At 41.5% G+C, this 24362-nt stretch overlaps 1 protein-coding gene across 2 annotated transcripts in view; it reads left to right on the top strand.

Moving 5' to 3' along the window:
* Window positions 1-24362, top strand: part of ptpn4a (protein tyrosine phosphatase non-receptor type 4a) — a 67369-nt gene that overhangs the window by 26234 nt on the left and 16773 nt on the right. The window contains exons 2-12 of one of the 2 annotated variants that reach the window (XM_072397834.1): window positions 591-745; window positions 9529-9636; window positions 9969-10011; window positions 10592-10670; window positions 12014-12058; window positions 12416-12468; window positions 13860-13928; window positions 17168-17288; window positions 17665-17752; window positions 19105-19193; window positions 23427-23490. In XM_072397834.1, coding sequence (XP_072253935.1) covers window positions 608-745; window positions 9529-9636; window positions 9969-10011; window positions 10592-10670; window positions 12014-12058; window positions 12416-12468; window positions 13860-13928; window positions 17168-17288; window positions 17665-17752; window positions 19105-19193; window positions 23427-23490 — 897 coding nt within the window. In that variant the 5' untranslated portion in view covers window positions 591-607. The remainder of the gene's footprint in view (window positions 1-590; window positions 746-9528; window positions 9637-9968; window positions 10012-10591; window positions 10671-12013; window positions 12059-12415; window positions 12469-13859; window positions 13929-17167; window positions 17289-17664; window positions 17753-19104; window positions 19194-23426; window positions 23491-24362) is intronic. The other variant, XM_072397835.1, reaches the window with a different exon arrangement.

Genomic DNA, 24362 nt, shown 5'->3' with positions numbered 1-24362 from the left:
TAATTATTTGCACTGGAGAGCATAAGAGACACAACTGTGTGCAGTTCCATCATCTACCAGCCAATCTTGAGCCTCTCAGGTCAGGAATATTGATGATAGATTGATTAAAATGCTGAGGAAATTCATGTTGGGGTTATTAGAATTTATTTCTGCTTCAATATTTAAAACCAGACACCTGAAAAGACAAAGTGTCCTACATCTTGCTTTTTACCTGCTGTGTACTTTCCAAAACCTATAGAAGCGAGCCGGCTCTTTGCTGACTCTTTTTTTCCTCATGAAGCGCTCATTCTCTGCTGCCGCACCATGCTTGTACAGACTTGCATTGGTGCCTGGCTTCCTACACTGAGGCATGTGGAAGAAAATAGCATACTGTACGTTGCCTAATTTTACAGGTTAAGGATTTGTTTTTTGTTACCTGACGCACATGCAACGTGTCAGACTTTATGTATGCATTACAGGCAGTTTGGAACTCTTTTTCACAGATCAGACCACAACATGGTGACACAGCTGTTTTTCTTTCTTTTTTTCCTGTTCTCTCATTGCTCTCGCTTATCTTTGTGCCCTCTCTGCTGTGCCTTTGGTTGTTGCAGACCCTGGTAAGAGCGTGATGAGCGCGCGCTTCCGCTTGCCTGCTGGCAGATCCTACAATGTCCGGGCGACGGAGCTGGAGCGAGACAGGCAGCACACACAGGTTGTGTGCAACGTACTGCTGCTGGACAACACTGTCCAGGCATTCAAAGTCAATGTAAGTACTGCTCTTAGATTCCTGTATATATTTGCAATAAATGATGAGGACCTGGGCTAGAAGGAAAAAGCAATTATTAATATTTTAGACATCAGTATTGTGAAACTTTCCCACCATTTCTGGTACACCGACTCTGCCTTCTGTTTATTTTCACACAGTGGCCCTATCAGTATACCCACTGAGTCACTGCAGTCTCGCTGATGGAAAACGATTCTATTAATTTGAAAAGTACATTTCACCTATTTCCTGAAAGTCATACAAAACCATATTCATATATTCATTAAGTCTCAAAACGAGCCCTCAGATTTATTTTTTATTACCCCAAACACACCTTACCGGTCATTGCTCCCCCTCTTTCCTCTCACAATCTTCCTCCACTTCTTCCATTGCTGCAAATATCTCCACCTCAAATTGATGCGAGAGTAGGTGGGGGAAAATATGTGTGTGTTACATGTGCTCCAGACCAGGTGACAAGCAGGCTTGTGACTGACAGTATGTCTGTCATCATGTGTTTGATCAAATATTAGAAGAGAAGAGCTGGGAAATTCCCTTTGTGGGTCAGAAAATACAATTCTTCTTTTAACATTGCTTTCTGACAGACCACATCCTGTTGCTGTGGAGGTCTTCGTGTGTGAGCATTTGTATAACTGCAGAAATGCACGTGTTAAAGTTGTGCCATTCAATGAGTTCATTGGTGATAACCAGAGAATTTTACATTTCTGCTCTTTTTAAAGTCTGATTTGCACTAAAATAATTACTCATATGCTTTCTAAAATGCATCAAAATTTAAATATCTAATTTGTTCATTCACTTAAAGCTTTGTTTGACGAAAGTACAATGGAAATGATTTGTTTGTCTTCTGATCAACTTTCCGATATATGCCGCCATATCAGTGAACTCATCTGAACACGTCTCTGATGTCCTCCTGATTATCTGAGATGGTTTTGTTGTTCAGAGAACTCTGACATTTCTGTGTAGAATTAGTATATGGCTTCCTTCTTGTGTAATACAATCTCTGATTACATCTTTGGATGCAGCAGCTGGCTGTGTTGAGTGAAAAGGGTTTTCCAAATGACTCCTAAGCCCATGTGACAGTACTGATCATGTTGGGGCTCAAGGGCTTGAAGGACATGCACATCCAACAATGATTTCCATCCTTAAGGTCGGGTCATGAAGGCAACCGGTCCAGGAACGAAACCCAGACATCCCTCTCCCCAGCAACACTCTCCAGCTCTTCCTGGGGGATCCTAAGGCATTCCCAGGCCAGAGTGGATATACTGTATATAATCTGTCCAGTGAGTTTTGGGTCTGCCCCGTGACCTCCTCACTGTTGGATGTTCCCAAAAAAAACCTCTCTCCGCATTGCCAAGCTCCTCACACCATCTCTAAGGCTGAGCCCAGCCACCCTCCGACAGAACGCTGCTTGTATTACTGACCTCATTATCTTGGTCACTATTCTGATCTTGTGAACTATAGTAGAGGATTGGAACAAAGATAGACCAGTAAACTGAAAGCTTCACCTTCCGGCTCAGCTCCCTCTTTACCACAACGGACCAGAGCAGTGTCCTCATTACTGCTGACGAAGCCCCAATCAATCTGTCCATTTCTTACTGGAACTTGACATCACTCGTGCACAAGATCCCCAGATATTCAAACTTCTCCGCCAGAGGCATGGACTCCAGGGGAGAGCATTGCACCTTCTTCCGGTTGAAAACCATGGCTCGGATTTGGAAGAGCTGACTTTCATCCCAGCCGCTTCACCCTCAGCCGCGAACCACTCCAGTTCATGCTGAAGGTCATGGCTTGAGGAAGCCACGGATGGTCAAACTCCCACAACGTCCTCAGTAACTCTGCAACGGTAAAGATCTGGTCCACCTTTCCCTGGCCTGGGCAAAAACCGCACTGCACATCCTGAATCTAAAGTTCGTAGGTCCTCACGAACAGCCTAGAGTAAACCTTCCTGGGGAGGCTGAGTGATGTTTCCCCTGTGGTTGGTACAAACTCTCTTTCTCTTAAAAATGGGAACCACCACCCCGGTCTGCCACTCCACAGGTGTTGTCCCAGACCTCCCTCTTCACCTTGACAGCTTCCTTTACTGCTCGTGTCCACCAGTAGGTCCTCTGGTTACCACCATGATAGACACCGGCAACCTTCAGGCCACAGCTCCTGGAAGCCACCACCTCAATGGAGTTCCCGAACATGGTCCCGAACTTTCCCTGACAGATGAGAAAAATTCTCCTGGAGGTGTGAGTTGAAGATCTCACAGACCGGGGCCTCTGTCAGACATTTTCACTTCACCCTCGACTGCAAAGCCCATCATCACCCTTTGGCCTAAGGTTGCCTGGTACCAAGCACACTTAATAACCACCTTACGCTTGAACATGGTGTTTATAATGAGAATCAGATCAGGGAGGCCATTCCTCCCAATCATGCCTCTCCATGTCACTCTGTCATTGCCCACATGGGCATTGAAGCCCCCCAGGAGAACAGTAGAATCTCTACCTCTCGAGGACCCCACCCAGAGAAGGTCAGGTAATCCGAGCTCCTCTTTGGTGCATGCACACAAACAACTGCCAGAACCTTCCCTCCTGTGACTTGAAGCCACATTTAGGTCACCCTTTTGCTCACCCGGCAGAACTCTTAACACCACGGCGCTCGTGAGTAAAAAACAAAAACAAAGCTCAAGTGGAGGTTCCTAATCTATCGAATCCTGACACCCTCACCTTTTACTAATTAATCTGCTAGTTGTAGAGTCTTCTAGAACAGTTTTATTCCTATAATCTAGAAACATGTTCGTGTTTAGTTTCCTTGCTCAAAACATTTTGTGTGTTGCGGGCAACAAATTCTACGTTTGTCTACATTTTCTAATAACAGGGAAGTTTGTCAGTTAAGTCTCTGAAGATAGCTTGTTTTGTCATTGTTTACTTAAGGTACAACAAAGGAATGAATTATAGTTTAAAGTTTGTGTTGCATTTTATAAAGCCTCCTATCTTTTCTGAAAAATGGAGTTTGTAGACGCAGCTCTCCCTTCACAATTTTCTGTCTGCTGCAGAGTTCCCCTATTCCAGTCTCTTCCTGCAAATTGCTGAATGAATGACTCGGTCTGAGTCGGTCTCTGTCAGTGTCATTGATCAGACCCCTACTGCAGCAGTAACTTCCTGGAAAGGCAAGCCATCCTGAGAGGAACAATACTTCTATTGATCCTCTCTCTGGCAGAGATTCTAGTGGAGAGTGAAAATCCAGAAGCAGTCACTTACTGTCATGGAAACCAAGGAGCTTGTCTGCATACAAGGGCTTGTATTGATTATCTTACTGATAGGAAGTCTTTAGTTAAAATAATAATACTGTTAACAAACAGAATTTGTAATAGCTTGACAGCCTGCACTCAAATGATCCTCCTCTTCATTGATACAAAAGCAAGGCCAGTGGCAGTTTATTCATATTGAATAAAAAGGTAACCATAGTGACTGCTGCATACTACATAAATGTTTGGACATCTGGGAGAGCTATTTATTAATGAAGTAGCTTCTAGTCCAGACTTGGAGATAAAGGAAAGTTAAAAAAATGATATGTAATCCTTTGAAACAGCGTATTTTACTGCAAAAAGAGACCCTTGAATGCAATTACCTTTTGTTCCAATGCAGACTGTGATACAGTTAGTCTTCTGTTTTACTTTAAGAAATATGAACAAGGTTAGTCTAAAAAGATGCTTTGAATGTGAAGTAACCACAGCACTTTACAGGAACTTTTAACAGATATTTGGTTAGACAGGTCATACCTTTACACACATTTTCAACAACAACAGTCGTTTATTGATTGTTGGTGAGAAGATGAAACAATATAGTCTTTGATATTGTGCCTAGTTGTATCACAAGTCCCAACAGAATTGCCTGCAGATGTAACCAGAGATATCCTTTCATCTGTCTGTTGGCTGCAGTTCCTGGTGTATCAGCTCAGCCAAAAGAGTCATTTTTTAAATCCCCTAAATGGTTTAAATTTCTGGAGTTTCTCTTCAATGTCTGCTTACTAATGACACTACTTAAATTCTGGGTCCAAATTGCCAGTATTCATATTACATTTCACTGACCGCAGTGATTGTGTCCAAAAGGAAACTGGGGGCATTAGGATATGTAGCTAATGTAGATAAAGTCACTTTGTACCAGGTCAGCATAACTTTTTACTCAAATCCTTGAGCCTGTATTCTTTGAGGGTCATTTACAATAAAGATGGTTCAGAGGATTTAACATTATTTATCATTTGTTTATTCACAAAAATACAAAGACAAATTCTCAGACTGAAAGTTAACCTTAGTAAAACCCCTATATTCGTTCAAGGTACGACTCACAGTGCAACAGTGCATACGTGCACATGTGCTGGCTGCGCAGGACAAAAGACCGGTTTAATCTAGAAGAATCTTAGCTGCACGCTCAGGACGGGGGACCGGACCCAAAACCAGTTTCAATGTTTTTGAATTGGCTCTGTGTGTATGAATTGGACTAATTTTGAATTTAACATTTTGATTACAATGAATTGGACTCTAATTGGTTTGAATTGGACTGTATCATTGAAGTGCCTTGAGATGACGTTAGTTGGGATTTGGTGCTATATAAATCAACTGAATGGAATTGAATTTACTTAGTTTCTCTGGGTATTTTTATTGGAATGGGAATATTTCATGTGGGTGTGAGCTGTACCTCATCTTTACAAGTTCAAGAGTCTGCTTGTCTGGAGCTAGCTCTGGCATCTCAATGTTGTCTTTGTCTTGAAATACTCTGAGGGGTTGAGACAAAGTCAGGACCAGGACCAAAGTCTTGTCACTCTTGCTCTTGACCTGGTCTTGACCTTCACAAATTTGCTGTTGGCTCAGTCTCAGATCCTGACCCCTCTTCGTCTTGTTTCAATCATCATATACTCTGGTCTGGTTTGGGCTTAATCCCAAACTAGAAAGCGTTAATTTAGTCTCAGACTATACATTTTTTGGTCTTGGTCTCAACTTTTTCTCGACTCCTCAGTCTTTGTCTTGTCCCATTTTCAGGGCACCCTGACTTCTCGGTCCACATGGCATTTATCACAGCGCTAGTTCGTACATAAAACTGTTGGTCCTGCAATTTGAGTACTTTTTGAGCAGAATTTACCTGCTGCTATAGCATTTCTGTGACTGAAGGAGCTGAAATACAGCTGCTCTGTTTTGGTTTTAGGCAGGTGCTGCTGTCGCACATTTTGAGTAGGTGGGCTTGAACTACAAAGATGCTGCTTATTCATTTTTTATCTGTGGGCCTTTTTCCATCAATGCATATCTTCATTTTAATATAGCAAATCATTGTTTGCATGTGTATAAGCTTAATTTGTGGATAAAGTACATGATATAGTGGATGTGATCCCTGCAATACACAGAGCATTTTATTGTGTAAGCTGAGTAACTATTAAACTGGTCAGTAACCATTAAACTGGTCAGTAACCATTAAACTGGTCAGTAACAATTAAACTGGTCAGTAACCATTAAACTGGTCAGTAACCATTAAACTGGTCATGTAGCACATGTAGTGAGGTGGGTCACAAGTGTTTTTTAACATTGCAGGCTATTCTTTAACTGAGATTAGCCTAACCACACACTCATTTACCAAATCCACCATTATGTTCTCATCCCATATGTATTTCTTTTACCCGTGAAACGTACTGCTGTGATTGTGTGCATCTTCTAGGCCCAGTGTAGGACTTCTGCTTCATGTGGTTCTTTTCCTGTCTGGACAAGCTGCCTCACACATTCCTGAATTTCCTTCATTCCTTAAGCCACTCACATACACATACTAACACCTCAGTTGCGTTTCCTGAGGAAAAAATCTCACTTTTTATAAACCCACAATAAAAACTCTGGGATTTCCCCTTGAGTGCCACTTCATCCTGTGTTTGATGGTCTTTTGCCTTTTGAAGACAAACCCTGAGGTTCTAAAAGTTATCACTGCATCTTTCTCTTTCACTCCCGTTTTCTTTCAACCAATCTCTCGTGCTCTGATTGCTCTCTATCACCATGTCTTCTTCCTCTCTTCTCACGCACACAGACACTGTTTCAGTGCACTGTGCTAGCAGACTGCACAAAGAGCGTTTGTCTCACTCAGTCGCATCGTCAATCACTCTCTTTCTCTTCTTCCATGCATTCTTTTTTCTCCTCTCTGTGACTCTCTGTCTTCTTCTAACATTTGCATTCTTTTGCTCTTTTTCCTTTGCATCGCTGTTAGTTTACATTGCGTTGCACTTTGTGACACTGCCTCTGACTGAGCACTACCCCATGAGCCTCTCCCTAAGCTGTATGATGTGCAGAAGTGTAAAAATAATGTGTGTGAAGACATGCTTGCCTTTATGGGTGTTTCTGGTTGAGTTTTTAACACTGTATTGCTGTTTGCTGTTGCGTTGGCATCACACTTTTGGCTGGCACGCTTTTAGAATCCCAGAAAAGGCTGATGCACTCATGCTGACGCAACAATGGCTTTCCAGGGAGCACAGTGTAAAAGTGCACAGAGGACTCCCACATCACAGCTGAAAAGCTACCTCATACAAAGGACAACAAGCTTAAACACACAGTTTGTAGCCTTACATGCGGAAACATTACACTGGAGGCACTTCTTCATTTTCTCCATCCAGACACATTTTTCAAATCATCATATTTTGTGGGTTTTCATCAATTCGTACAGTAGCTGAAAGTATTCCAAGTAATTTTACTGGTTGATTTATTTTATTTTATTTATTTACACCATTTGACAGAAGATGAGTGTGCATACGAGAAAAAGAATCTGCCCTCCAATAATAGAGAGGAAATGAGCACAGAGTTGACTCGCACTCAAGTCAGCTATGACAGCAGTCGACTTCACACTCAAGCCTGCTGCGAGTCCTCCTAAAGGACTGCCATGTCAACTGTCAGCTATCATGTCTTCTGATTCTCTAACACTCTCACTCATGCTGTGCTGTAAAACTGTGTCACCAGGGCAAAGGGGATAAGGGTACGAGAGCCGTAACTGTGTGTTTGTGTCTCTTTTCTCCCATGGGAGCTCTAATGGAGGTACTCTCACAGTTCCTACCTCCCTCCTGCTCTAAAAGTTGCAGACTCTCAGGAATCTATGTGTTATTAGTGGTGGATTGGATAAAATATTTCAACCCGTTACAGGGGGTTCTCTATTTATTCTTTGTTTTACACACTGGATTACCTCCAAGGATTGAACAATCCACCCGGTTTACATTATTTCCAATTACTTCCAATTATACTTCCATATTCAATTCTGGACAGCTGCTTTAATTTGAATGCTTTTAGTTGTAAGTTGTGTGCAGAGTGTGGCCACCATCCTACGTTTGTGTGTGTTTAAAAACAATAAAGATAAAGTCATAATCGGCAAAATGGCTGTGATCTTTTAAAGGGGAACTCCGGTATTTTTAAACTTGGACCTTATTTCTGGCATGAAATACGTTCACCTACTCACCGAGAACAGTTTGGTGAAAGCCGCGAGTGAACGGGGCTTAGAGGATGCAGCCTCTAAATTAGGCATTATCAGTCTTTATTTCACCAATACTTTAAGAAGAATGAATGAATGAACGTGTGCTATAGCTCTGTTAGCTCATAGCTGCTGTTATGTGGCTACTTGCAGCTATAGGAGAGCTAACGGAGGGATTTCTACACAGGCACTCTACTGGGACGACGGAAATACCGGAGTTCCCCTTTAAAGCACACAATCGCAGTACCTTTTCTAAGTTTAGTTATTTCCATTGCTTTACACAAGCTTATCAGACAGGATGTAGTTTCAATGCTGAATGTCAAAACATGTCCATGTCAAATGATCCTTCTGGAGTTGTGGGTATTTATTGGCTCTAGCTCCAATCCGCATTGACAGGAACTCAACACCCAGGTGCTCAAGCTGCATTCGGACCTGTGAGAATATGCACAGCTCGTTTAATCTCTATTGAAACAAACGTTTAATGATTGTAATGTCTCCCTTGGAGGCCCTGAAACAGCAAAAACTCATGGACAAAGGGACCAGATTGACCTTAGCTGTCTTCAGGACAGCTGGCAGCTCACTCTCTGCCCCATTGTTTGGGCTAACATCTGCGGTTCAGTCAAAGATAATGAACTACCCTAATTATCTAAAAATTCATGCTATTGGAACCTGTTCATCTCATCTTGCTGTTGTAGCTTACAGCTTTTCCCTCTTGGAGGTAAAACATGTAATAATTGGCAAAGGGAAATAATTTGATCGGCCAGTTTTAGCAGTTGTACCTGCATTAAAAACGGATCAGCACACAAATTTTGCTGTCAAACACCAGTTTCCAGTTTGGTAAAGCAAGCCAGTTTGTTAGTATCAGCAGTGCCGGTTGTTCTCACTGTGGTTTTTCTGTAAGTCAGTAAAACCAACATTACACTGTTTGCATGCTTTTTGGGCTGTGCAGCTTTACTCGGCTGCTTTATGTCACACAGCAAAATAGACAAATGCATACCAGAAGCCCACAGGCATTCATTATTTGAATCCCATGAACTTGTTCTTCTCCATGGGGTTGGAACAATATTAAATTAGGCTCAACATGGGTGAATCACAGATGAATTTTATGTAAGTGCAATGTTTCTGCAGCAGTGAGTTTAAATAATTTAGATGTCTGCGGTGGGAAAATGGATTCAGCTCGCTCACTGTTTCTACCATTTTTCACTGGGATGTTCAGGAGCAGCAATGAGGATTCTCAGACCTCCGAACCAAGTGACCTGCTGAGCAGCAAGTTCATTCTGTGTTCTTTGTTCTTCTCTGCAGAAGTCCGATCATGGCCAGGTGCTGCTGGACGCAGTCTTTAAGCACCTGGAGCTGACTGAGAGAGACTACTTTGGCCTGCACTTGGCTGACGATGCCTCAGATGCACCAGTTAGTATGCTTGCTGTTTTCAGTCTGTTGCTGTTTCAGAAAGTTGTCAGTTAGTTCTGCTACAAAATTGTATAAATTGTCCATATGAATCATTATGTTGATGTATGTTTATTCATTTGTTAACTTATATAATATTACAACAAATCTAATGACATCATGTCTGTAAATAGAAAACAAGATTAAACATCTACATTTCATATTGATTTGCATCTATGTGCGCAAGTATTTCAAGTGTGTGTGTGTGTGTGTGTGTGTGAGACATGTTGAATAATTTAGATTGTGTGGTTATGCTTTATGGTGTCTCTAAGTGACTCTGAATGAATATTTTACAGCGCTGGTTGGATCCCAATAAACCCATCAGGAAACAGTTAAAAAGTAGGTGACATCCACTGCACACCACCTTATCTCAACTGCTGCATTATAAGCAAACATCAGAAAGTCAAAGTTCACTCAAGTCAAACTTGAATTCTTGATTAAAAGATTTTCCAGCTGGTGGAGGCAGCAGTCAGTAACGTTTAACAATCCAAACCCTGCCTCGAGCAAAAGTCTCCAGTGGCTAGTGCCGTATACAATTCTCAATCTGCTGTAAGCAACGATTAAACTTGATTTGAACTCTGCTTTGCTTTACTTATTTTTTGATAGCCATAGACTGCTCTGTTTTCATGCCGGCTGATTGACTCAAAGAGTGAAAATATCACTGTTTTTTCTTTTTTTTTCTTAGTCCATACAGCATGTGGATGGAGGCTGATCTGTTTTATACTTTGGCCATTTTCTCTAACCTATAAACCATTTTAAAAAGCGAAATGTAATGGATCCCACACAGAACACACTGTTATATCAGTTAATTATATCTTGTTGATCCTATCCCTTGGTTACAGTTTGTACTCGTACTCATAAATCTGCATGTTGTATTTTTCCTTTCTGTTAATCCCTTTCCAAATTCCCTTTCTGCCAGGGGGGTCTCCACACAACTTGAGCTTCAGAGTCAAATTCTTTGTGACGGACCCCAATAAACTTCAGGAAGAATACACACGGTGAGAGGTTTCATTTGACCTTTTTTACACTGGATGGTTGGTGAGTTGTTGGATTACACCTGTTGCTATCAGCACTGCAGCACCGTGCTCGCCTGGTCTGCTTTTGGTTTTCCTTTTTACCAGTGGGAGTGTTGGCCTCACTGCGTAATGTTACGCTGTATTTTGGTCTTTTTCAGTGAGCTGCTTGTTGTATTCATTTTAAACAAACTCTGGCAGCAACAGAAGCATGTGAAGACACCACAAGCAGACCAGTATCAGCTGCTGTGGTCCCAGTGAGCCGTTTTGTAAACTCGTGGTCATTTCAGCTTTGCTTCTTAATTACACAAATGTTTAGCTCTAGCTTCACTGTGAAAAAAGATTGATTAATTGTTGAAATGCACTGTAACAGAATTGTATGTACCGGCTAACTATGACCGAACTACCTGTTAGACACTGCTAACGGAAATAATGACTACAGTTTAAAACTTAGGCAGGTAAGTTAGAATCTAAATTTGATATTAAATTAGTGTCTTTGTGCCTCCACACACAGTTGCATGTGGCATTTTTTAGATTGTGTATTTATGAAACATTTTCTGTAGTAGATCTTAATCATTAATTAAAAGATCAATCAATACATTTTGCATTGTATCAAAATATTTTACAAATATCTTGACAGAAAATTTCTGTTGTCTTTCTACAAATTTAAGTGGAATACTTGATTTAAATCATTGTTATTTTTCAACCACACTTTTATGGCACCACGGCTGTGGACAGGGACTTAAAATGGAGGAGCTGGAAGTATCTTCCATCCATCCTTTTTCTACACCCGCTTAATTAAAATAACTCTCCCCAAGGGTCAATTTTAGAGTCACCAATTAACATGACATGCATGTTTTTGGGTGGTATGAGCACCCGAGGAGAACCACTGGCAGGATCTTATTATTGCAAATTGATTTGAAGGACCGGAGCTCCATTGATTATCTGCAGGCTCCGTAAAGGAAAAAGAAACCAGTATGTTCCATATAAGGGCCATAATCGGGGCCACTCTGTCCTGCTTGTTTGCAAACAGCATCTTTATTAAACAGCATTCAGAGGAGGTGTCGGCCCAGCTCAACCTTATCTGTTCGTTAAAGCGAACAGTAAGTCCTGGACCTGACCTCTTGTGCCACCATCTGAACTGAACCCTGCACCGTATATATGGCCTCAGTTGTTTGCTGCACTGCAGAGCTTTGTTGAGCAGTACTAATAACAAAAATTTCTTTCACGGTAAATGAGCTTAATATCCTGTAAATGAGATACAACATTTGACCTGAGGCGATGGTTCACCGGTCTCTTACAGTGATGCCTGTGTTATCCCCCCTCAGGTACCAATATTTCCTTCAGATCAAACAGGATTTATTAACTGGAAGGTGAGTATGTCCAACTTTGTGTATTAGATGTTGTTGTAGAAACAGTGTGGAACTTTCTGCCCCCTTTATCAAGATGTCTGTGACTGGAAGAGGGACGGGTGTGTATACGTAACACATATGCTTGTGGGTATAAAAGCCAAAGCATGCCGATTATTGTTTTCAGTTCTGCTTTTCTCTCTGGTTTCTTTTCAGAACAATGAAACGAATCTTGGGTTTTTTCTGTTGCTATCAAAAATGAGGGATCTCTGTACTTTGAAAATATCTTGGGTTTTGTCATCTTATATAATGATCCAATGATTAATCATGTATTTATTTCTGTGTATTCTGTGTAAATGCATCTTTGTTTGTGATTTCCAGGTTGCCCTGTCCTCACAATACAGCTGCATTGCTGGCATCCTATGCTGTTCAATGTGAGTACTGCTCCCTGGGTACACCCATCCCACATAACAATGGAAAGGCAATTCATTAGGATTTTCTTTAGCTGCACACACTGTTAAATGTAATGGTTGTGGTTGCTGGAGTGCAGTTATTACTGCAGCTGTGAAGCCATAGTGATTCCGTTTAAGTCGTGTGGTGATATTTCTATTGCCATCAGTGACATACATATTGTATTAGGTTGCAGCTTTGTGCAGTAAGCAACCTAAGCTCCTTTCACACATGTACTCCTTTCTGTTAATCTGGTGCCAACCAAACCCCATGTGTGAATTATCCTCCCAGAGCCTTTCCGTTACATTTTAAGACAGAAGTCTGACGAGGTCACATGCATGCTTCTCTTTCTGCAGCAGTTGACATTAACAGCAGCAGGGGGTTAATTTGACATGATATCATAGATCAAAAAATAACTTAAGGATAATGACTTTGCATAGATCTGAGCCAAACAATCAAGAGAGAAGTGTATGAACTGTAGCTGAAGCTTCTGCTCTTATGCGTGGCACTTTTGACCCGATGCTCTGTGTTTGTTAGCGTGATAGGACTTTTGATTAAATAAAAACTGTAACTTTTTGTGTGACGATGCAGCTCATCTTTTGACAACCTGCTCTGATTGTGTGGAGAAGGTTTCCTCAGGTGAAATAAAGCTACAATCTTACAATGAGGTGCAATGAAACCCTCACAAATAAAAAAAAAACTACTGTTCAACAAGCTTAAATCTAGAAAAGCCAGATTGTTCAGCCACTGTGGCTGTGTTTCACCTAACTACTGCACACTTAGCACGCTGATACGAGTCCTTTTGGTGACACGACATATTGTTGTCAAAAAATGGTGAAGGACTATGACGTTACATAGCCTTATTGCCATAGCCTATGGACTCTGTCAGGTCGCTTCACACGAACACCGTTTGTCACAGTCACGTCTGAATGAAGGGTGAGAAACATTGAGAGAAAAATGACTAAGATGGGAATGACTGAATGCCAGCTTTCATTTTATGTACGTTATGTGTGAAAATGGCTCTAAAAAATGCCAAACAAACCAACTTTATTTTGTGTGTCAGTGGATGTTCGGCTTAGGAGTGAATCTCATCTGCTGCTGTGTTTAATGTTGGTGTTAAATGCTGGCTTGGCCCTTTGTCATCATGATGGGGACTACTGACACCACAGTGGTCTATCTGTGTCACATTCTCTTTCTCTTATACATCAGTTCATTGTTTTCATGCAGTCTCTTTTGCGCTCTGCCTGCTTCTTTTTGAAGTATTCCTCATCCCTTTCTTTGTACCCCTCCTCCCCTCTATGCACTAATGACCCCACCTCTAACCCCACACCTCTTTGCTCCCCTCATATCCTTCTGTGCTCCTCCTTTGTGGCAGATTCTGCAAGCACAGCTACAGTATATAGGTCAAAGAAGAGATTTGACCTAGACAAGCAACACCCTGACAGTACGGCTTTTACACACACACACACACACACACACACACACGCACAGTTTTGCTCGGTCCATGTTGTCACTTCTCACTGTGCCAGCACAGATTATGGAGATAAATGTTTGCTTCAGGGAGGAAAGAGGGAGGGGAAATATGGCCTGAAGCAGCTGCTATGCTGCTAATTCAGCCCAAGTTGCCAGCACAGATGACTCTAAATCCCACACTAAAGCTTCCATTCTCAAATCATCACAAATCCCTCCTGGTAAATTCTGGTTTTGTGACTGACTAAACACTCCCCAAAACCACAGCAACCTCTTCCTTAAAAGGAAGTGTAAAGAGAAATAAAACTTCTGTTTGTTTTTAAAGCAGGTCATGTGAGCTTGTTTGATGCAGTTTTACCATCTCTATCAAAATGTTGAATCATCAAACACTTTAAAGACATATTTAAAGGTGCTTTTCATTGGGTTTCTGTGTAACTGGCTCGTGTTGACAGCGATGGATGCATGCACACTTGATTTACGTGCAGCATAAGGAAATACATCATCAAAAATGGAGAGTTCAACATCTTGTCTGTTTCTTTCCTTTTATTTTTTGCTTAGTTCTGTCACCAGAGGCAGCCTCGAGCTCAAGCTTGTCTCTTCCACTTAAAGCAAATTGTCATCTGAATATGGATTTCACATCAAACGACTGATATAAATAGAGAGGAGGCTGACTAGTCTCTCAAATTCCCTGTTATTTACATCGAACATGACCAACAGTAGCCTACTTATCTGAAACATAAGTTAAGTTACAACTGATAAACCACAACTCTAACCTTGTGTGGTTTATCATGACCAAGAAAAGGTCTGAACCGTAAAACTTGGACTCCATCAGACTTCAGAACAGGTCCTGTGGTATCGGGCACCTTAAAAGCTGACGTGGAACTGGCCTGTTTTATGAATTTGGGGTGAGAATTGACGTCAAGTTCTGTGATCCTGTAAGATACGAAATTATCTGACCCTCACAATTTGGCCCTTTTCTGAGTCATTCAGATCATTGCTCTTTCCTTTTTTTGTTTTCTGCATCCAAGACATCATGTTTATATGTTAATGTGCTGCCCAAAATATCCAGACAGATGCTATCATAACCAGATGCTCGGTGTTTTTCCCTTCACCTGTCGGTTATTATGCTGTTCATTACTGTTGTAGCTGAACAGCTTTTCTCCCTGGTGGTGTGCACTCTTCAATGAGTGTATAAGCTTCAATTGATTATTTGGTCAATATACTTAGGCTACCAGCTCCTAGGTCAGTCAAGGAACTACTTGAGCGAATCAATGTTTTTTAAGCTTCAGCTGCAAGCGAGCGAGCTAATAGAATCTGCTTTTAGTTCTTCATCTGTGAAGGTTCTGAAAGCTGCTGCGAGTCATTTAATTCTTTCTGTGTTTGTTGTCTGCAAACACTTTTCATTTCGTTCTCCATGAATGAAAATTGTTATAATTCCTCTCTACAGTCTGAGCTGCAGTTAATGCCTCGGCCTAACTGCTTGATGAAGGACAGCGTGTAATAAAAAGTTCTAACACATGAACGCTAGTCCCCGTTCAGACATTGTTGTCATTTGTAGTTTGTGTGCCAGCTCCTGACCAAATGTATGCGATCGCCCTGTTAAGGTTCAAATTCGAACTATCTTAGCTGGTAATATAAAGTACTACTGTTTTATTCATTAATTTTTTCAGCTGATACCTTGCACAGGGATACAGTCACTCTGTAACAACTTCCCACTCCACAATACTGCAGAGTTATCGCACTGTAAGAGGAGTGCTGTGGTTTTAATCCCCAGATGTTTTCACTGTGCTTTAATCTTACGTGCACAGTTTGTAATAATGCTCGCTTTTCCTAGTAGAAAAGGATTGTCAGAGACTGAGAACATTTGCTTTCAGGGTGTTAGGATTACTTTGTTTCTGTGTAAATAAGCACATGACAGAAAGGAGATTACACAAAGACTGACAGTTTGGTGTTACTAATGCTCCTTTGGTTGTCATTGGTAGGTTTGCCTTGAATTGTATTATTTGCAACTGGGCAAAATATATTTTTGCAGATTGACCACAGTTGAAATATCAGCTTTTAAATGAGGTAGAGTAATACTTTATAGATATCCATACTGTAAGGCTGTTGCAGGAAAGACTTCTCGTACTGGTTCTCATTGTGGAGAAGCTGAAGAAACCTCTAACGTTTAACAACTGAGAGGTGTAGAGGGTGTGCAGTATTGTTCATTACGTTGAGCAGGTTGTTCAGCCTCTTTCCACAATCAATTCCAGGCTTTTAAGATCCGTCCCCAGCAAATTCTTCTCAGCTTTCTGAGCACACCGGAGTTCTTCCTCCGTGCTCATGTTGGTTGTGTGAATATTTAACTTCTCTGGGTTTCTCCCTGTTGTGTCCTCTGTATCCATTGCTCTCATTGGCAGTATTTATTGGCTCACTTAACGACTCCTCGGACCACTTGAAAAAATAAAAAAGCTAAATATTCGGTCAGACTGGAATGGTTCTGCATCCCATGTCTGATCAAGTCTGTGATTTGCCTCAGATCTGAGCCGTTTGTCTGTGACTTGAAAAATGTCCTGACAATGCTGTAGTGTGAACAAAGCTTTAGAAGAGTCCGCTCCATTCCTTCCTGAAAACAGCCCATGCGTTACATTTTAATTATTTCTCAAGCTTATTGTAAAAATGTGTTACTTCATTTAATGAATAGTTTTACAACCTTCTTTCAAACAGTTAGTAGACTCTATAAAAATGTTAATGAAAACACTGCAAAGCCTTTGTTGATTCAATAATTGTACAAAGAAAACTTTGACTTGATCAATCAGCAGTTATGTTTTATCTTTTTTTCCAAATGCCTGCTCATTTTTGATGTTTTACATAAAAAAAAATATATATATTTTTTAAAAGGTGGGTACGGGTCAACAAATAATTGCAGTTTAATGCTACAACAGTAATTACCAGGTCAGTAACCCGATAAGGTGTGAAAAGAGCACTGCAGATAGTCCCGTCTTTTAGAAGTGAAATATTAGGCTGGCACTGTGTGCAAATTAAAAAACCTGACAATGCAAAAAAAACAAAAAAACAAGTTCTGGTGAGCACAAAGAGAGGGATTATCCAGTTTGCTGTCAGCATCCAGTTCAAAGACCTGTATCTGGGCTGGTTTAAGGGGGTTTATAGCATGTTTTCCATTTAACAGCACAACTGAATTGTATATCTGTCTTTTTCTCTCCTTTTCTGTAGCTGAGCTGGGGGACTATAGTGAAACGGATCATAGTCCTGGCTATCTGTCCGATTACAGCTTCATCCCAAACCCCCCACAAGACTTCCATAAAGAGGTTGCCAAGCATCACCAGCAGCACAGGTACACTCACAGCTGAACACACGCGTGTGGACTTTCCTGAACCTGCAGCATTAGTGGTTCATTCTGCCTGTAGTTTTGATCATAGTCACTAAAATTAAGGAGGAAAAATGTGTAAGAAAACTCACAATTTTACGTAGTTAACTGTGTGCTGACACTTATAGATGTACACACACACAAACCGCTGCATATGCTGCAGATTACCTGACCTTTTCCCTCCCATTGCTTCAGTTTATTTCTGATTGCCTGTGTTTTGTTGTTTCTCTTTGTCTTCTTTCTCCTGCCGTACCTCTGACACACCGCCCTGCCATCGCCGCTCCCTGCTCACCCACACACAACCTTGCGTCCCCGTCTGTCTCTGTACCCTTCTCCCTCTCAGCGGTCTGTCTCCTGCCCAGTCAGAGTTTAATTATCTGAACACAGCACGCACGCTGGAGCTCTACGGGGTAGAGCTACACTATGCAAGGGTAAGTAAGGATTTATTCCATGCCTGTCTGTGTAAGTGCATGGTAAAGACTGGTCTACATGCAGTTTATGTTTGTGTGTTTCCGTATTTCAGCACATCCAAAGCAAGTTTTTTCCCGACAGGAAAAGCAAGAGTCTCACTTCCTTGCTCCCCCCCCCAAAAAAAAAAGAAATCTAAGCATTTTCACTTGATTTAGTCTATGTATCCTCTCAACCATTATGATTAGAACTGATATCAAGAAGCTCCAGTCCATAACAGGTTGTCACGTCCTCATCAGCACAACATGGATGATGCTGCACTGTTTTATTAAGCCAGCAGCCAAGCGTCTCTGCACTGAGAATGAGAACAGGTTGGAGGAACTGCAGTGTTTACAGTAGACGCTCACACTCCACAGAAATGCCACACACTGACGTTCGCTCTTATCATAATACCAGCAGATAGAAGCAAAATGTTTAAAAGCACCGTTTAATATGCTTTCACTTTTCTTTCTCAGCTCCAACAGTTAGTTGTTAAAAAAGGATCAAAGTGCTTTAAGCTTTAAGTGTCCTTACATGACCTCCTCTGGCTGTCATTTCCAGCTCTTCCTACAGATTGGATCCACAGGAAGGAAATTAGAACGGTGCAGTATTAGCTCTGATGTCATGATGGGATGGAAAGGTGTAAAGCTTAAGCATTGAGCAAACTGGGGCTTACACATGGATTCAACAGTTTTAAAGTAAATGTCTGGAATGCTCATGAGGGCTGATTCTGTGTATGAGTTCTAGTTATTAAACAGTTGAATTAAACATATCAAATATGCTGCGTCACAAGTCACACTTCAGTGATCTTCTTACCGGAGAGGGTCTTAAGAAGATCATTACAGTGCCCCCCTGTTTGCGTTGCTCATGTGGCAGCTGGCCCAGTTACACATGTTGGTGCACGAGAGTCCCTGCTGAGCACAGAGTCCACCTTGCCAGTGCTGTTGCATCTTTTGAACATAGCCGTCAGCTGTGCCCAACTGTGACAGTGTTCTTTACATATTCTTTTTCAAACCGCAAACTGGAAGAGCTGGAAAACATCCTGGCTCTAGCTGCTGCTCGTGTGGAGTAATGGCAGATCAGTAGGTTGTCCAGGACACATTTGCATCCAGGCCTAGAAGAGCACCTCTGACTGTGGTCTGAGTGATTGTTTCTTAAGTGCATCCCTAATCCATCCTGAGTGTGTTCACACCTGTATTTAGTACTGTCCGCTTGTGTTCGTATAGCCCAGGATGTATACGAAACCGGCCCCTGGGCCTCTTGAAAGGTTTTATGTTGTTGAAGGTTTTGGCTTTGCTCTCTGTCTTCAACACACACTCTGCTTCATTCTCCTCAGGACCAGAGTAACACAGAGATTCTCATCGGAGTGATGTCTGCTGGCATTGTGGTTTACAAAAACAGGGTACGGATCAACTATTTCCCATGGTGAGTGGCACACGCACCGATCACGCAGTGAAACGCACATCACTAAGTGTGTACCTCCAGTTTTTCTGGAGAGATTTATCTCATGCTATTTCTTACCCTGGTATTTAAGTGAGATGATGGTGAAAAATGGCAGCTTGGGATTTGGTTTACATGGTGTCCAACTGAGACGGAGTGCAGCCGTGTATGATGAGGGGCAATTTGTGGATCCCTCTTGTGAGAGCTTTACACCCGGAGATGATGATCATATCATATCATTTGTTTCAGTTCAGTGTTAGAAAGTTGGCTCCATGTTTTATTTTGAGGAAGGAAGTTGGTTACACTGGTTACAGATCAGTGAATGTGTAATCATCGCTGTAGAAACGAGCACTTTCTGAACCTGAAAAACTAAAAGCGTTAGTTTCAGAGTAAATAAAAGAAGCTTCAGTTCCACCTGCTCAGAGATCACAGCTGTTGGAACTCTGGCAGGGAACCTGGCAGCTATCAGGTGTAAATGAGTGGGTCTGTGTGGATGGGAAACACTGCTGAGAAGCTCTGATAGTGCGAAAAAAAAAAGTGTTCCTCATTGATATTTTCATACTTTGAAGTGTGGATGTCCTTGTCACAAATCCACCTCTCTGCCCATCAATGTGCTGCCAGCTCCACTTGAACTGCCTCCAGAAACTCCTTTTACAGAGAACTTGGCTGCATATTATTCTGGAAGCCTCTCACATGGTGATTATTGGCATTGCATTTTAATGTTTAAGCTTCTGTTGATCTTCTCTAGAATTACATAGATGATTACATACAGTTCTTCGACTGGAGAACTTTTTGTTACACTAGAATTTTGTGGAAACATTAGTGGCATCTTATCTGCTTGTTCTCTCTGACCTCCATTCTCCTCATTCTGTTGCTTCCTCTCATCAGTCCGTCTCTTTTTCGATCTTCAAAGAATCAATTTTTGGAAATCTCTTGTATTCTGCTGCTGCTTTATGGGAGACTAAATGTTAATGGGTGCAGAGGGTGTGAGAGGAACCCGATGATAATTTACTGACATGAAGGCTACACTCTGACCAGATGCACACAGCAGCTGATCTGTGTGTGTGTGTGCGTGCATGTGTGCGCGTGCGTGCGTGTGTGTGTGTGCGCATGGGCGTTTTTTTGTTCATTTGAGCAATTTAGTTTTTCTGGCGTTGTGGTAAACAAATGCATTGCAAAGAGTACGACTCTGTGCAATGAGTCTAAGTCAACGCAAAGTCCCTCTGTCAGTTGAGCTAAATTTAGAGTCCAACAGTGGTGTCTCCAGCAGCTGTTGAGCACCATGTGTGCGACAGAAAGAGCGAAACATAATAGTCCACAGTGTCCCTCAACTCTGCTCTCAGTGGTTTTCTGTTATCCTCTTTCAACAGAAGAAAATGATCATTTCTACATATGTTTAAGCTCTTTCCGTGCTCTTACTGTCTCTCCTTTCTTGTTGTCATTTTTCCTCTTAGTGTCAGTTAGAATGTGAGACAAGAAAGGATAAAGAGAGCTGCAGATTTAGATTTTTGCCTTTTTCCTGTTTCTGTCCGCAGCAGGGCCACACTTAGATGGGGTATGACTCACACTCTGCCTAAGCTTGTGTGTGGTTGTCCATCCAAGTGTGTGTGAGTAAGTATGTAAAATATATTTAGCAGGGAGCGATGAGTCACAGCAGCAACAGAACTCTAGGAGGGGATTATGTTACTCTGCTGCTGCCGCCGCTCATCGGAGGACGGTTTACAGCGGCCACACGTGTGTGTGTGTGTGTGTGTGTGTGTGTGTGTGTGTGTGTGTGTGTGTGTGTGTGTGTGTGTGGTCCTCTGATTGTAGCACAATTCATTCTGTCTCTTCTTTGTGTGGCTATATGAGAATCTATGGTGTTGTTGAAGTGTTCTGACTCTATTGCTGTCAAACTTCTGTTCATTAATGATCACTTTTCATTACAAGTATGAATTAGATTAATTTCAATTTAATCAGGAACCTTTATCTTGTTTCATCTGTGGAATATTTTCAAAATCAGAAGCATGCTTTCCCAAAGCGATGCTGAAAAGTTGGTCTACACCTTTTGTACCTCTGGGCTGGAATACAGTAATGCCATTTGAGCTGGGTGTCCAAATAACTCCTTAACAATCTTTCAACTGATCCAAAACCCGGCACCCAGAGTACTGACTGGCACCGGCAAGGGAGAAAACATTTTTCCCGTAGCGCATTTGCTCTTTAGTACAAGCTGAATAGAACGAAAGATTCTTCAAAGCATCAATGGTCGAGTACCCTACCACCTTAAAGATATCATTGTTCCATATCAACCCAAAAGAAGTGTTTCCTTTCCTTGCTGGTTGGTTTGTTATTCCCAGAATGTCCAAGACCCAAACGGGAGGAAGAGCCTTTAGTTTTCAGGCTCCTCTTCTTCACCAGCTCCTATCTAAGCCTAAAGTTGTATTTCATCTTCTCTAAAGCATATTGGGTTGCTTCAAATGCCTGACAAGCTTTGTGTTAATCAAGCTGAGTAAATCAAAGTCTAAACTTGATGAAACAAAGTGAGTTTCCTGCTTTGAATGACTTATTTTTCATTTTATTTTTTGTATTGCACTTTGAGGCCTCAACGGAGGTGTTAAACTTTGCATGAGCTTCGTGAACACTGTGACAGGAAGTATCGTTCTAAGCTGTGAGGAATTAATTACAGGAGGGAAGTTTTCTCCTCCTTCTGGTTTAAGATCTCATGCTTTCTTCTGTCTGCTGCAGCTTTTTTACCCTCTCAATTTGTTCCACAGAATGACAGCTTTAGTCTCCTCTTCTATCAGTGTGCTCTATATATCAGAATGTTCTGTTAATCCTTAGTATTATAGTATTGAGAAAAGAAACGTAAAACAAAGTGTATTCATTCAGCCTGTTGTGTCAGCAGTTAACATCTGCATACTGCCATCTGAGCTCTCACGCGCTTCATTTGGATACAACTGAATTCCTGATAAAGCTGGTCTTTGCTTTTACTGTTTCTGTGATGAGGAAGCACAGTGAGCCAGAAATACATGCATGGATGCTTTTTTTTTCATTCTGATTGCATCAACAATGCAAATATCAACAAAGAGCAAAAGTAGTGTCAGGTCAATTATAAGAACTCTACAACACTTTACTACTACACTTTATAAAGTGTAGTAAAAGTGACACGAGTTAAAAAAGCTGATCCTTCACGGTCCTACACACTGTCCGTAGCGCCCCCCTCCCTGTGCGTGCTGTTGCACGCTCTAACTGGCAGTAATACTACGCTGTATTTAGCAGATACTGATCTTTACAGTTGTGACATCATCTGATATGAATGTTAGTTTACATTTGCTGCTTACAGGGAGTTGCAGCTCTGCTCGGCAGAGAGAAGCGAAGGAGGAACATCTAAACTAAATCTGAAAGCGAGTTGCTTTTTGGGAAAAAGTCTTTAGTTTGGCAACATACATTTTTCTTTTTTTCCAACGAGAACAAATGTACCGTATTTTTTGGGCTACAAAGCGCACCGGGTTATAAGACGCATTAAATTAAACTAAATTAAAGTCTAACTCTATTTAACTCGCTTGTTGTGCTGCGTCACTGATAGCGTTGAGTTTGAAATCCGCTTCGTCAGCATGTCTCTTAACAGGAGCCATTTTTGGGGCAGCGGGTATAGAAAATGAATGAATGAGTGCACACACCTTAATGTTGAAGCACAGATCGTATTACTCCGCCAGGTTCGTGACTACGGTGGCCGTCATGCTCAATCCATCAGGCAGTGCAGCTTTGTAGCTTACCAAGGCCGTGCTCAAACATTTGGACAGATTTTTGAGCGCCGTGTACCACGTAAAATCAGTTCTAGGTCAGAAAGCACAACCAGAATTAATTCATACATTAGGTGCACCGCATTTTAAGGTGCACTGTCGATTTTTGAGAAAATTAAAGGATTTTAAGTGCGCCTTATGGTCTGAAAAATACGGTACTTCAGATTCATCGGGCTCCAGATCCCACATCAGCTGTGTGGATATTTGTTCTGTCTCATGCTCGGTTGTTCGATCTGGTGCTCAGTGACAGCGGTTCCTGCATGTTGCAGAGAACAACTTTGACGTTCAAAGCATTTGTTTGCACAGTCCTCCAAAGAATCCAACGTTGTCACCCTGAGGTGTCGGAGAATGAAGAGTTTACGTTTGAAACTGGAATGATGGTGTGTGAATGCTGGTAAGGAACTGACTTTCTTTTTTTGCCTTTTCCTACTTCCAGGTTGAAAATAGTGAAAATTTCCTTCAAGTGCAAACAGTTTTTCGTCCAGTTGAGAAGAGACGGGGTAGGTGTACACACACACACACACACACACACACACACACGTGTCCTTACCCTTATTGAACACCACCTCCCACCTACATCCTAGTTTCTGAACAGATGGAGTTGATCCAACGTGAGGTTTTTTTTTTTCTGTACATACTGTGCCGGCTGTAAAACTAAATCTATGTACAATAACACATTACAACATGTTCCGTGTGCTATGTTTGCATTTCTGTAATCTGTGTTAAAGAAATACATTGCTTCTAATAATTTATTGATAAGACTAAAAGCTAAAATTTACAAGATTTAAAGGGTAAGATTAAGGAAAAACTGTCAACAGCTGATGTTGTAATGTATTTGTATTTCATCTTTATTCACTGAGCTGTTCAAAGCACCTGTATTGGATCAGATCATTTAAGAAAAAACTGAAATTTCCAGCACATATTGAGTACTTCTGACCCACTAAATGTCCTGCTGTTACTATTGTGTCATTCTTCTGCTGTTTTGTATGAGTTAGCAAAGGCTAGTTATCTAAACTTGGTTCAAACAGGCTTGTGCACACAATTAAGACGACAGAAACATGACCAAACACCATGAGAGGGTAGATTAGGTGGGTACTTTCTCACAAGTTTTTACAAGATAACAAAGTCCTAGTCAAGCCAAAAGAAATGTGCATTCAGAGTTTTTCATGTCTGACGCCCCTGGGCCAACAGAGTGGTTTTACATTTTTCACTTCGCTGTTGTTGACCTCAGAGAAACGTGCATCCACAGTGCAGAGGAGAGGATCAGTCTCTGCAAAGTTCACTTTGCCTGGGAAGGAAAGGGGCTACTGAGCAGACAGAAAACCAAACGTACTCAAAGGCTGATGAATGAAATGGCTAAAAGTCATATGTA

This window comes from Leuresthes tenuis, unplaced genomic scaffold, assembly GCF_036924035.1.
Source record: "Leuresthes tenuis unplaced genomic scaffold, fLeuTen1.0.hap1 SCAF_12, whole genome shotgun sequence".
Taxonomy (NCBI): Eukaryota; Metazoa; Chordata; class Actinopteri; order Atheriniformes; family Atherinopsidae; genus Leuresthes; species Leuresthes tenuis.
The sequence above is the reverse complement of the archived record's forward strand: the minus strand, read 5'-3'. Positions and strand labels throughout refer to the sequence as shown.